Raw genomic sequence first — 15000 nt, 5'->3', positions numbered from 1 at the left:
GCCTTTGACCCCCTCCCTTTGACCTTTCACCTCACTCCCCATTGGCCCGAGAAAAAGTGGGCGTGAAGGCTTTTTGATCCATAAATTTGCATATATCGATCGCCCTGGAGGCGGGGCCAAATCGCCCCTCGCTCACCGATTGGACGGCAAAAAGTGGGCGTGTGTCGTTTTTGATCCGTTTTGAAGCACAAAATCCGTGATTTTGTACACGCTGTTCGACGCGCGCCCTGCACGAGTCCAACACCGGTACCCACAGCGGGGCAAGAACGGTGGCGATGCTACGGTTGCGAGGTGTGACGGGAAGGTCGTGGCGGTTGTGGTGAAGCGGCGTTGTGGTTGGTGGTTGATGTTGTGGTTGTGGTGGTAATCATGGCGGTTGGTCCAAAATAAAGATAGTAAAAGAAAAACGGCTATCCTGAAGAGTCGCAGCACGCATAAATGACATGTATTCCCACTAGACAACGGGTTTGGGCCTAACTACACATGCACTTACCGAGATACCTCACCTAAGGGACCTGAATGGTGGTTTGCGAATTTGGTAACCACAACACTACCCCCTCCCCTTTTTACAGACTCGTCCCGAGTCGTCAAATTTTCGTGTGCCATCATGTGTAGTTTTCCCCTAGTACATTTTACCTACGGATCCCTGAGTGCGACATTCATGGTATTCGTGTCCCCAAAATAAATAACCTGAGGGCTGCGTAACTATCTAAACAAACTCACTCACACGGACGACTTAAATAAAATTGCCGGCGCTAAGACAAACATGCCGGGGGTGCACTCATATGTACAGTACATCTTAACCTTAACTTACAAATTTTACACTAAACCATGGCCCAGGATCATTGAACTCTGCAAAAAGAAAGCAGTTAGCAGGGAGCCAGGCTGCCCGCATGCAGTCTCTGGCTCAAACAATGCAGGTGACAGGGAACGTGGCTGGCTGCTCACACGCAGTCCAAGGCCTTCCCTTTCGAACTGAACGCAGTGAACCACAACGGTGCATGGGCTGCACAAACGCAGTCTCCGTGCCAGCTCAAGTGGCACACGCAATGAGCACAACGAATGGATGGATGAATGGATGGACCGAATGCAGTGAACCACAATGGTGCATGGGCTGCACAAACGCAGTCTCCGTGCCAGCTCAAGTGGCACACGCAATGAACACAACGAATGGATGGATGAATGGATGGATGAATGGATGGACGCAAACACGGTGCACGGGCCGCCACTGCAGGCCCGTGTTGTAGCTGCCAACAGGGCAGTTCTCGCAGCTTGCAAATTGTTGCTTTTACGATCCTGGCGCACATGGCAATGAACAGGGGGGGGTGGGGCAAAGCAAAAATTGAACGGGGGCTGGTGAACATGGGCAGTGGGCATGGCATGGCAAAGGTGCAGGCAACACAGCCCGCAGAAGAAGGCCGCTGCAGGCAAACACAGCCCGCAGAACCAGGCCATTGCAGGCAAACACAGCCCGCAGATGAACTGGCCGGCACAGGCCTTGAAGTACCACAGCTGCAGATGAAGCTGGCCAGCTTTTGCCGTCAGTGGAAGTTGGTGGAGGGAGTGCGGTGGTGCTGGCCACTTGGAAGGCGGGCTCGGACCCTACCTACCTGTCTCCCTCCCACCTATCGCCTTTGCCTGTCACTGTACATACCCACTCCCTTAATTTGTCAAACCCCAATTTAGCCCCAACTTATTTTTTTTTTATTTTTACTTTTATGTTTACTTCCCCTCTATAAATCGTCCCCTAACCCCCTTTATCGTCCTTGTTCGGCTAACCTATCCTGTCACCTAGCCTACTCCCAACCCCTACGTTCCCTTCCCGGAGGGGAATAAGGGAGAGCTAACGTCCTGTGTCGAGGCCCAACGAAGCCTCAGAATGGCCTCCCCAGAGTTCAGCGATCTAACCCAAAGTGGGTCCAGCGGCCCACAACGAGAGCGAGGGGATGGATGGTGCGGAGGGGTACATCTCCTAATCTACCCTAACCATTTAACTGTTAAACTACCCCGGGGCTTTCAACAAGCGCCTCTCGCTTAAACTATTGGTTCTAACAACCCAGATTCCCGTCGCCTGTGTTGGTGTCCTCACAATTTCGGGCCTCGCCCCCCAATTTTCTCTCCATGCCCTCACACGGTCTCCTGGCTGGGACACGTGGCTCCCTTAGGCAGGCACGACCCTCTGCCGAATCTCCCGCTATGGCACCCCCGGGCACTACACTGCCTCCGAGCCTACCAGCTCCCTAACACCGGGGAGTGCCCCCCATGGCACCTCCCCTGAAACGCACACGTGGCAGGCCGGCCTCCCGGGCCCCTTTCCGAGGGTCACCCGTGCCCACAACACTGCCCACGCGGCTAATGGCGCCCCGGGCCCCCGCACCAAGCAGGCGCACCTGTGCCCACTACTCTATCCCGGCCCCCCATGGGCCCATGGCCTACCGCGGCCGACTAGCCTGGTGCCCGTGGTACCCACTCAGCGATACTCACCTTTCGCAGCCACGCTCCCAAGCCCGTCAACAGGGCTCCTGCACCCCTCCAAATGGGTTTCGAGCCTACTTTCCCACCAACAACAAAACGACCTCCATTTTTCAATTTGACTAACCCCCTAACTCACTTTATACTGACCCCGGGGTCCCTTGGGCGGGAGTCACTCCTCCCCCCAATCACTCATCGCACCATGCATTCCCCATTCACTCCACACACACAGACCCGCTGGCCTCACTCACTCACCAAGCACATGCCTCACAACTCACCAACTCTTCAACACACACACTGAACTCTGCCATCCTTCTATCTACATCCCCTAACTAACTCGTGCTCCCACGTCGTCCCTTAAACTAGTAGCACGTTCCATTTAACACTACGTAGCTAAACTACGTCCCCTCTACACACTCACTGTCAGTCACTGTCCTCGAATGTCCCAAAAATCAATTTCCCAAGGGGGGGAATTTCCTCCCTTCCTACTGGGCTCGTGAACTCGTCGCAAGACTCTGAGAGCCCTGCGCCTCTGCGGGAGCGGCTGTTCCAGCACCGACTCCTCCGGCAAGACATATCCATGAGGGCGTAAGGTCGCCCTTGTAAGGCCTCAGGCGGTCCGCGTGGACGATCCGAGGGAGGGCTCGTGGTCCCATTTTAATTTTTAGGACCACGTCACTGACTTGCGCCAGGACGACCCCCGGGCCCTGCCAAGGTGAGGTGAGCTTCGGGCATCTGCCCTTCCTTCGCCGGGGGTTAAAGAACCAAATCTTTGCCCCCGGTGGGTATTTGCTCACCTGGCTCCGGTGGTCGTACCTGCGCTTCATCTTTATGCCCGCCTGTTGGAGCTGGTGTCGTGCGAAGGCGTGGACCTTCTCCAAGCCCTCCTCCAACCGACGGGCATAGCCCTCCCCCGGGGGCCTATCAAGCCGCTCAGGCGTCGGACCGCACAATAAATCGACGGGGCTTCTCAGCTCCCGTCCATACATCAACAGCGCCGGACTACATGCGGTAGACCCGTGCTGGGACGCGCGATAGGCCATCAGGAGGTACGGAAGGTGTTCGTCCCAGTCCTCCTGGTTAGTGGCGGTGAAGAGGGCCAACTGTTGGACCAGGGTCCTGTTGAACCTCTCCACCATGCCATCAGACTGTGGTCTCAGGGCGTTGTCCGTGTTTTTCGAATTTCCAGGAGCCTGCACACCTCTTTTAGTAATTCACTCTCAAAATTTCGTCCCTGGTCCGTGTGCAGCTCCTGCGGAATCCCATACCGGCATGTAAATCCTTCTACGAAGGCCTTGGCCACAACCCCTGCTTCCTGGCTGGGAAGGGCAAAGGCTTCTGGCCATTTGGTGAAATAGTCCATAATTACGAGGACGTACTTATTACCCTGGCGAGTGGGGGGCAGTGGTCCCAAAATGTCCATGGCCACTCGCTCCAGGGGAGCCCCAACCTGATGTAGTTGGAGTGGGGCCCTCATCCTCTGTGGCGGTCCCTTTTTTGCAGTACAGGCGTCGCATGCTCGACACCAGTCCTGTACATCGCGCCCCATGTTAACCCAATAGAACCGCCGGCGGGCCCGAGATTTTGTTTTGGTCCTGCCCAAATGGCCGCCGGCGCGGGTACCGTGCACCTGTTTCAAAATTTGGGTCTTAAACCCATCAGGGACTATCACCAGCCAAGAAGTTTGTTCAGAAGGAATCTCCACCCACTTGCGATACAAGATGTTGTCCCTCATTTCTAGGGTCCTCCACTGAGCCCAGTATGCCTTTGTTCGCGCCCGAATGGGGCGATTTCCTCCCCACTGGGCCTCCTGTTTTCCTGGACCCATTTGTACACTGGCCCTAGCACCGGGTCTTCCCGCTGGGCCGTGCTCCATGCCAATCCACCAAATTCCTCTCCCGCGGTTAGTGGCAAAGTTGGGCCTACCACCCGGGCCCCACGGACTGGGAGTTTCGGGGAGGCGTCTGCCAATTGGTCCCTCTCCTCATGTCTCGTACAATATTTGCAGTTTTCCCTCAGACAGGGGCGTCGAGAGAGCGCATCGGCATTCCCATGAGCCTTACCGGCTCTATGGACCACACTGAAATCGTACTGCTGCAATTTTTCCAACCACCTTGCAATTTGGCCCTCCGGTTCCTTGAACCGTAAGAGCCATTGCAAGGAGGAATGGTCAGTTCGAACCAAAAATTTCCTCCCGTACAAGTACGGGTGGAAATGGCTCACGGCAGACAGCATAGCCAATAGTTCCTTACGAGTTACGCAATAATTTCGTTCGGGCCTACTCATGGCCCGACTGTAATACGCGATCACTCTTTCCACGCCCCCCTGTATCTGAGACAAGACTGCTCCCAATCCTTCCTGGCTTGCATCCGTCTCCAGGGTATACATCCCGTCATCGGTGGGGTACGCTAAAACAGGTGCGGATGTCAAACACCCCTTTAATTTGAGGAAGGCCTCCTGGCACTCCTCCGTCCAATTAAATCTCACCCCCTTCTCCGTCAACCGGTGAAGGGGCCTGGCTGTCTCCGCAAAGTTTGCCACGAAACGCCGGTAGTAGGAGCAAAGTCCCAAAAAGCCCCGTACCTGTTTGACAGTTGTAGGTACGGGCCACTCCTCTACCGCTGTAATTTTTCCGGGGTCGGTCTTCACCCCCTCGCGGCCTATCACGTGTCCGAGATAGGCCACCTCTGTCGCGAACAAAGTGCATTTCTCTGGGCTCAATTTCAGCCCTGCCTGCCTGAGGTGCCCAAACACCTGGTCCAAATTGGCTATCTCCTGGGTGAATGTTTTAGCGTGTACCAGGACGTCATCCAGATACACCAGGCATGACTGCCACGGTATGCCGCCTAGTACACGCTCCATCAGTCTCTCAAAGGTGGCGGGGGCGTTACACAAACCGAACGGCATCACAGTGAACTGATACAGTCCCTTCCCTGTGGAAAATGCCGTTTTCTCCTTCCCCGTCTTATCCATCTCCACCTGCCAATACCCACTCTTGAGGTCCAAAGTTGAGAACCATTTAGAGCCTGCAACGGCGTCGAGGGTATCGTCAATTCTAGGCAGGGGATAGGAGTCTTTGAGTGTCACGTTGTTCAGCTGGCGATAGTCCACACAGAAACGCGTGGTCCCATCCTTCTTTATAACCAGCACAACTGGTGACATCCAAGGACTTCCCGAGGGCTCGATGACACCTGCATTGAGCATCTTTTCAACCTGTTCATCAGCCTCCTCTCTTTTGCTCCATGGGAGCCTTCGAGCAGGCTGACGGACAGGCCGGGCCCCATTGGTGTGGATCTGATGTTGCACCAGGCCCGTACGTCCAATATCCTCGGGTGACAAGGAGAAGATCCCGATGTGTCGGTCGACCAGCTTGTATAAGGCCTCCCGCTGGGCCTCCTCCAAATCTACACTACTCCGATTTACCATCTCACAAATGGGACCGGGCCAATTCCTAATCGAGTCTGGAGACTCCTTCTGGGGCCGGTCCGGCTCGACGTTATCGTCCCTCAGCTCTGCGACCTCTTTTACTGGGATGCAATCTGCCACCTTCGTGCCCTTCCTGATAGTGCGTGGTTCCGTGCTAACATTTATCACCCGTACGGGCACTACTGGCCCGTCGGTACTTACCAGGGTGCGGCCCACGACTAAGCCCGGGGTTGACGGCCCTGCCGGTAGTTCCGCTAGGCCGCAGGGGCCCTGCCACGTTGGGGGTGCTCGCCACCGGGCCGGACCACCGCCTCGGCACCCGGGGGAATGACCACGGAGTCAGGAGCCTCCAGCTCCACCCTCTCATCCGTGCTCACGCCTCCTAACGGCAACTCCTCACCACCCAACTGCATGACCCCCCCGGCCCAAGTCGATCTTACAACCACCGGCCGTCAGCACATCCAACCCTATTAGACATGGGTCGTACACCTCTGCCACCCAAACCTCTATCTTGGTTTTCACAGTGCCCAATTTTAAACGACACGAAACCACGTCCTATGATAGGGGCCGTTGCCCCGGTAGCTAGCTGCAAACTATGGTTTTGCAGACGGTGGATCTCATCCCAACCGTCTACACTCGAATCAAGGACCACAGGGCTGATGATCGTGGCGCTTGCTCCTGTGTCCACCACGGCGTCTACCCCTACGCCGGCAATCTTGCACCGAATTGTTAAGCTACCTTTGCCAATTTGGCCACAACTGATGACCTGTCGCAGTTCTGAGGGCTCTTCTCCGTCTGAGTCTGCCGAACACGGCCCTACATGTTCGGCACTTCTTAGTTTCCCGGGGACTGGTGGGGGGGGATGGTTGGGCCTGGCTATCCCTATTGACCCGGGCGGAGTTGGTGGTCTAGGGGGCCGTGGCTCTTCTCTTCGCGGGGGCCTTTCCCTGCGCGGGGCGTTGCACCTCCGCTGCAGGTGGTCCCCTGCGCCACAATTATAACACCTCTTCTGGTAAGGTGTTTGCCTCCAGTACGCCGAATTATACCCCCCTCCATTCCGAATTGGGGTACCCCCCGATGGCCCATCTCCCGCCCTTCCCGGGCCCGACCGCCTCTCCACAGGTCTCCCGAACCGGCGGTCGAACATGCCCTGCACCATCCTTTCCACTCGCGCTTGGTCGCCCAGGGTTGCCCCGGCTCCCAGCGCACTGTCGTGCACGGGGTCCACCCGTCGGACTGCCACCGCATGGCGCCCAGCCCCTCCCAATGGCGTTCTGGCTGCCTCCCAGCAGGCAGCAGTATCAGCCGCCTTCTGGAGGTTGTCCGGGCGCCATACGGTGAGCAATGCTCCGACATCGGTGCCCCCTATTGCTCGAAGGAAATGGTCCAGGGCAATCTCCTCCCGGTACTCCGGCGGCATGTTGGTGTGCGCGATCCCCACCAAGCGGCGAATGTCATGTGCCAATTCTCCCAGCGATTCCTGGGGACGTCGTTTGCGCCCGTTGAGCTGAGCTTTAACAAGCTCGCTCTGCTGGTCCATGCCAAATCGGTTTTTTAGGGCTGAATGGAGATCCTCCAGGGTCGCCCCCTCACTGGGTACCGTGGTCAGGACTTCCAAAGCCACGCCACGCAGGGCCGCTGTGAGTTGTGCCACACCCTGCACCTCGTTCCAGCCATTGCCTCTGGCAACACACTGGAACTGGGCCATATATGCCCTCAAGTCCGTCTTGCCATCGTACGGGGGTAGCGGCACCCTCGGTTCTTTCGAGGTCTCCTCCCGTTCCCTAGGGACTCCGGGAGGAGTGTACCTCCCCAGTCCCAACGGTGCCTCACTCCCGCAGGGTCCGAGCCATTTGCCCGGGGGCTCCACCACCCTTGTCTGCGTCTGTCCGTGCCCCGCGTCGTCCCGCTTATTCTCCCAAGCCATTGGACTCACACTCTGCACACCCCCTGGAACAGTCATTCCGGGTACCCCCATTAGGCCAAAATTTATTTCCTCCCCTATCGTTCCTAACGACAGTTCCCCGACTTTTTCTCTTATTTGCTCCACCTCCCCTTGTACCTGTGTCACCATCTTATTTGTCTTGGATATTTCCTCCCTCGTTGTCCTAAACTGCTCTTCTGTCTCGCCCCGGTTTTTTCCTATCTGCTCCCCCAGTTCCTCTGTCTTTTCTCCGGCTTTCCGCTCCATTTCATTAATTACCTCCTCATGCCTCTTTCTACATTCCTCCGCCACCTTCTTTAATCCTTTCTGTGTCTCCGCTTTTACCTCCTTTCGCAGGTTTTCAACTTTGTCTGTCATTTCCCGATGTCTTTTCTCACAGTCCTCCTTCACGGCTCCCAATCCCTCCTTTATTTTCCCTTGTTCTCTTTTTAATTCCTCTATCGCCGTCGTGTTCCTCCCTATTTCCTCCTTTATTTGGTCTTGTCCCTGTTTTACTTCTCCCAATCCTTTTCCTACTTTGTCTATTTTTCCCACCACCGTCTTTATTTCGTTTACCCTCTCTTGTTTACTTTCTTCCATTGCGACTCCCACTCCTTTTACTTTCTCTTTTAACCCGGTCACCTCCGCTCGTATCGTGTCGACTTCCTTTTTCATTTCGTTTTTTAGTTCTTCCAAGCTTCCTTTTAGGCTCATTCCCATGTTCTGCGTCTCACCCCGTAGCTCTTTCATTTCCTCCTTCATGTTTGTTTCCATTCCGTTCATTTGTTGTGTATTCGCATCCAATTTTTGTGTATTCGCATCCATCTTTTCGTTCATTTGTTGTGTATTCGCATCCAATTTTTGTGTGTTTGTATCCATCTTTTCGTTCATGCCTTTCATTTCGTTTTTCATATTCGCATCCATTTTTTCGATCATTTTCGCATTCATCTTTTCGTTCATTGCCGCCAGCATGGCGCATAGCTGGGCCATGTCGGATGCACTCAGCTGAGCCGTTTCGGCAAGGGTTGGGGAAGGGTTTTGGTGGAGAGGGGGGGGGGAGGTGTCATACACTGCTGCACCCATTTCGGGCTCTGGGTTCAGTTGGGCGAGTCCGTGTTCCTGCACAATCAACATTTCCTGCTCGGGGATTCCATCCTGGACCATGGATTCTACACATTCTACATCCATTTCTAATACCCCCGGCTCCCGCTCGCCTTGAGACGCCATCTTGCTTCTCTTAAAGGGTTAATTTGCTCGCTCGTAATTTGGAGGGAATCGGGGGTCGCTTCTCTCACCCCTGGACCGATTCCCGTGAATTTAGCCGGAGACAGGAGAGCCTGTTTTCCTGTTCTCCGATACCAGTGCCGCGAGGAGGGCGATGAATTTGTATCGCACGACCTGACACCAGTGTTGCGGTATTCGCGCCCGCCGGCGTGCTGACGGCCACGTAACTCGAATCGCGGCACGTCGCCCACCGGACGGACAATCCAGTCGTGACCCTCTCGGACTAACGCCGGGAACCAGTCACGGGTGGACCTTTCGGTCTCACCGCGATCGAGCCAATCAGCCCCCGCGTGGGATAGGGTTGCTCGCCAAATTCGACCTACCTAAGTACCCACGCGGAGGGTAGACCGGGCGATCGCACCTCGCCGCAGGTCGACTTCGGACACGGGCCACTTAAGCGACCCGTTCCGTACTATCGGGATAACCGAGCGGTGTTATTCGTCGACCTCGACGGTTCGATTAATTATCGGGCGTATTCAGCCCACTACCAACCCTTTACGTGAAGCAAGATGAGGATTCAAAGAAAGAAATGACGAAGCGAAGCGGGAAACAGTTCAATAATAAAGCACATTTATTCGCGGCACACGGGAAGCACACATATACAATTCCACCAAATGCACACAGAAAAGAAAAACACAATTCAATTTACACAAAAAGCAAATGTAAAAGCGAAGACACAATGCAGAGCTAATACCGACTACCGAGCACACGGCAACACTTATACAATTCTACTTCACAGACGGCGCCGACAACACATACCCAAAACCAAGGAAAAGAAATACCCTCAAGGATGAGGCGGGCCTGAGGCCGAGACCGGGTCGCGCCTACCCGTCTGGTGATGAGACGCGGAGCGGCGATGGCGCCTCAACTCCGCGGGCCTCGCGGACAGTGTCTGGTAGGGGGTGGGAAAGGGGCCCCCTTGGTCGCACTATCTCAGCGCGGGGGAAACAGGAGGGGGTTGCTGATGCTCGGGGTATAGAGGATCTTTATTATCCCGCGACGAGCGTCTCCACCTCGGCCAGGTCGCGCTGTCGGCCTCCCTCGGGTGCAGCTTCCTGCACGACGCGAGCACCCCCTCGTCTGGTGTCGCCGCCTTTCCACAGCTCCGTCCCCTCCGTTCCGACTCCAACGCACACGACGAGCAGCTCCACCGCCCGCGAAGTCTTGACTCTCTGTTTCCGACTCTCCTACTCTCCGCCTCTGGACTCTCCGACTCACCTACTCTCCGCCTCTCCTACTCTCCGCCTCTGGACTCTCCTACTCTCCGCCTCTCGACTCTCCTACTCTCCGCCTCTGGTCTCTCCGACTCTCCGCCTCTGGTCTCTCCGACTCCTTTTGGACTGACGAACACGGTCCTTTTATCCCCCCGTAGCTTCGCCTTTGACCCCCTCCCTTTGACCTTTCACCTCGCTCCCCATTGGCCCGAGAAAAAGTGGGCGTGAAGGCTTTTTGATCCATAAATTTGCACATATCGATCGCCCTGGAGGCGGGGCCAAATCGCCCCTCGCTCACCGATTGGACGGCAAAAAGTGGGCGTGTGTCGTTTTTGATCCGTTTTTGAAGCACAAAATCCGTGATTTTGTACACGCTGTTCGACGCGCGCCCTGCACGAGTCCAACACCGGTACCCACAGCGGGGCAAGAACGGTGGCGATGCTACGGTTGCGAGGTGTGACGGGAAGGTCGTGGCGGTTGTGGTGAAGCGGCGTTGTGGTTGGTGGTTGATGTTGTGGTTGTGGTGGTAATCATGGCGGTTGGTCCAAAATAAAGATAGTAAAAGAAAAACGGCTATCCTGAAGAGTCGCAGCACGCATAAATGACATGTATTCCCACTAGACAACGGGTTTGGGCCTAACTACACATGCACTTACCGAGATACCTCACCTAAGGGACCTGAATGGTGGTTTGCGAATTTGGTAACCACAACAATATATATATACATATATATATATATATATATATATATATATATATATATACATACATACACACATATATATTGTTGTGGATTCTTGCCCGTTCGGCATGCGGACGACCGCCTCAGCCCAATGGCGGCCGCACGCGCCCACCGAACGAGCAATCCAGTCGTAGCTTCCAAATCAACGCCGAAACCCAGCTACGGGTGTTTTTACAACACCATAGATCAGCCAACTCTTCTGTCCACGCGCTACAGCGTCAATCACCAAATTATTGATGTACCTAATTATTCGCGCAGACAGAAATGCCGGGGATCTACACCTCAACGGGACCTGCACGAAAACGAGCCACGTTACGCAGCTCGTTGCGTATGCGATTGCTTAGCGGTTATATATCGCCAAGTTCCGTTGGACGCGATTATCTTATCGGTGTTAAAAACCAGCTAACATACCGAATGCTCCATGGCAGTCAATGAGAGGAAGGGACACAACGAGCGGGTGACATTTAACAATGGGGACATTTATTTGAACACAGGTAATGCAATGAATGGGGGGATGGGGAAAAAGACAAGAGCAAAAAAATCCTACAGCCGAGTTCTATTCCAATGTGAAGCAAATACAACACAGGCACTTAACAGTTTCCCACTTATTAGACGGGCCCATGGACACACGTACGCACACACACACACACCCAAGAAATGGTGGCTGATGCCTTTAATAACGGACTCCAGCTCGGAGGACAGATGAGCTGAAACCCAGAACCTATCTCGAACCTCTCCACCTCGTGTGATCTTCAAGCTGTTCAGACCCGGGCTCCAGCGAGAGCGAGCTGGATCCAATCGCCGTGAGCTGCGATCCTTCCCGAGCTCCAGCGAATCCTCTCGCGCTTCCGAACACGTGCTGGTGAGACGAGGCGCCGATCCTTCCCGTCGATGCGTCGCTATCTCGAAGAACCACCCTAAAGATGAGGCCGATGAGTCGCACCAAGCCGGGAACCAAGCGGAGAACAAAGAGCTCCATGAACCAAGAAGAGCCAGCCGAGCAACCAGCTCAACTCTCTTCCGATGAACAAAGCCTCTCACAACATGTACCAAGAACTCCGAGCCGAGCAACCATCAGCAGCTCGAGCCGATAAACAAAGCCTCTCTCAACACGAACCAAGAACTCCGAGCTGAGCAGCCAGCTCAACTCTCTTCCGATGAACAAAGCCTCTCTCTTCGACGAACCAAGCCAGAGCCTAAAAAGCGAACCGAGCCAAGCAGAACCCGAAGGCCTGCTGAAAAGCCAAGCCAAAGCAAAAAGCTTTCCAAAAAGCCTCCACCTCGCCAAGCAGAACCAAAGCTCACTGAACCAAAAGTCTCAACCCTCCCCAAGCAGAACCCGAAGGCCTACTGAGCAAACAACAGAGAATCTCTTCCTTATCCTCCTCTGCCCCCTCCCCTCTCCCGGCATGACTTATGCCCTCGTGCTCTATCCATCCACTCAACCACGGGAGGGAGTTGTTTACATCCCATGATTCAGGACAGGAGGGCTCTTCATCCTCTTCGCAGGATTTGTAAGCATTTTAATGAAACTGATGTGCATTAATATTCGGAATTTTATTTAAAATTTTCCCTTATGAATCACAATTCATTGGGAACCTATCCCCCTTTACCCTGACATTTGTGGATTTGACATTCGTGGAATTTTCTATGAATGTATCCCCCGTGAATATGTTGGATGTGTGTGTGTGTGTGTGTGGGTGTCTGTGTGTGTGTGTGTGTGTGTGTGTGTGTGTGTGTGTGTGTGTGTGTGTGTGTGTGTGTGTGTGTGTGTGTGTGTGTGTGTGTGTGTGTGTGTGTGTGTGTGTGTGTGTGTGTGTGTGTGTGTTTTCATGGATCAGCCTTTGTAAATTTTTGTACCTTTTCCAGTTTGTAATTTTACTTTCATTTTCTTCAGGTTAACCTGGCCATGGACCTCTTTGAGAATGGAATTCTCATTTTTGGAGATCTTCATACTTCTTAACTTGTCCTCGCACACCTGAATATCTCCTTGACATATTGCATTAATTTGCCAGCCTGGAGTATGAAACACGTGTGAAATATAGTGTTTCAATTTCTGATAGCAAGTATTCCTGCTACACATTTTGAAGGCCGAAAGCTGGATAAATTATATTTAAAAGGTTTTGGTAGATGCATGGTTAGACATCCTCTCCATATTTAATGTATGCAAGAATTGTGGAATTTTTATTTCCCACAATTTCCTATTTTCTCCCACATCCAAGCTCCCCTTAATACTCTGTTCTCCTCACTTTATTTTCCTTCTAAGCCATTGTGTGCCTCCTACTTCGCAATGCCATTTGGAAATTGCTCTTAAAGCCATCCGAAGAAAACACTTGACTATTTTTTTTGTTTGTTTGTTTAAGCTATAATAACTAATCATCAAGCCTAGTGTTGGCGCAGTGGTTAGGGCAGCGGCTTGGGATCCAAAAGGTCCTGAGTTCAAGCCCCGTTGAGCCACTGAATTAATACACTAGGGGGTTGACTCAGCCTGTCATCCTTCCGAGGTCAGCGAAATGAGTACCAGCATACTGGGCCGGTGTATACCCTGGTTAAAATAGGTGTACCATATCCCTGTGTCGTAAGAGGCGACCAGGGTTGCGTCAGGAAGGGCATCCGGCGTAAAACATGTGCCAAATCACTATGCGGATCATACGGATGATCCGCTGTGGCGACCCCTAACGGGAGCAGCCGAAAGAAGAAGAAGAAGAAGAAGATAATAACTAATCATCACTTTTTATGCAGCATCTTTAATTGTTCTTTTTCTTTCCAAGGAAAAACAAGAAAATGGCATCGTGACTTTTAGCCATCTCTTTCCCTCCCTTGGGTTCCACAAATACAATACCAAGAAACTGGGACCAAGGAATGAAACAAAGAAGAATGACGAGTAGGTTACTCGACTTGTTGCTTATAGGTATTGTTGCTTGGACAGCAACCCCACGGTACTGACAATCAAAGCGGTTGTCAACCACACAAGAGACTAGCTCCAAATATTAAACCAAGCAGTCACTTTAACTCACTAAACCCACAGAGTGTGTTGTTGAACATCTGTCTGTGCTTTGGATCAGTCTGGCACCATGCCGGTTACAGAACAGGATTAACAATTCAGCCCACCAGCAATGCCAATTAAACCTAAAGGCGCTGTCACACCTTGACGATTGAGCCAGCAATGGCAACGTATAATACTGTATGTAAAACGTTGGCGTACGCTGAAATGTTGATGTTTTTTTTTAAGTTTTGGTCGTATTCATAACATATTAGTAACAGGCACAGAACGTTTCATTGTCTTATAGATAACTTATACCAACGAATGCTGAGCTTGTGTTGGCATTCACAACCTATGCCCAACAATAGTTTAACTTAGGCATAGCGCGCTACACGTATCGCCGACGAACTCGTGGCGTTCTCTGTAAAAAACCTGCCGCACGCCGATTTAAATCACAACCGCCTGAGAATTGGAAGTGTCAACATCGCAGTCACACCTTGATGATTTAGCCAGCGTATGCTGACCTATGAAAAATGTGTCAAACGCTGGCACACGTCGAATACGGTATGGGTAAGTTGTGTGTACGTTAAGAGCACGCTGAAAAACGATGAAGTATGCTGTCATATTTCGTGGTACGTCTCGTACGTCGTGAAATTTCAAGCATGCAGAAAATTTTACGACGTACTCCCCGTATGGCTCACATGTTCTGCTACGCTGGGAATAAGTTGTAGGCACGATATGCGATCGTTGACACACGTCGACACAAGTTCCTTGTAAGTTACTCATAAGTCAAAACACGTCGAGGTAATGTTTAGCAAACACATAGATCGACGAACTGCTGCACATGCTATCAAGCATGCTAATGACGTGAATGCTTCATACCCACACACACCTCAACACCGACACTTAAAACTGTTGTCAATCACACACACACACAGACACACACACACAGACA

General features: G+C 52.9%; 1 protein-coding gene across 4 annotated transcripts in view; it reads left to right on the top strand.

Annotated features, from left to right (window-relative positions):
• RIOX1 (ribosomal oxygenase 1) overlaps window positions 1-13399 on the top strand; it is an 86274-nt gene extending 72875 nt beyond the window's left edge. For all 4 annotated transcript variants that reach the window (XR_015060534.1, XM_085890296.1, XM_085890297.1 and 1 more), the window contains one exon: window positions 12960-13399. Coding sequence is in view for 3 of the 4 variants with exons in the window: in XM_085890296.1 (XP_085746422.1) it covers window positions 12960-13025 (66 nt within the window). In the remaining variant the exon portion in view is untranslated. The remainder of the gene's footprint in view (window positions 1-12959) is intronic.
• Window positions 13400-15000: the final 1601 nt, after the last annotated feature.

The sequence above is a fragment of the Eptatretus burgeri genome, chromosome 7 (genome assembly GCF_056783735.1).
Source record: "Eptatretus burgeri isolate ZD-2024b chromosome 7, Ebu_testis_v1, whole genome shotgun sequence".
In the NCBI taxonomy this organism is placed as follows: Eukaryota; Metazoa; Chordata; class Myxini; order Myxiniformes; family Myxinidae; genus Eptatretus; species Eptatretus burgeri.
Note: the sequence above shows the minus strand (reverse complement) of the source record. Positions and strands in the feature narration are given on the sequence as shown.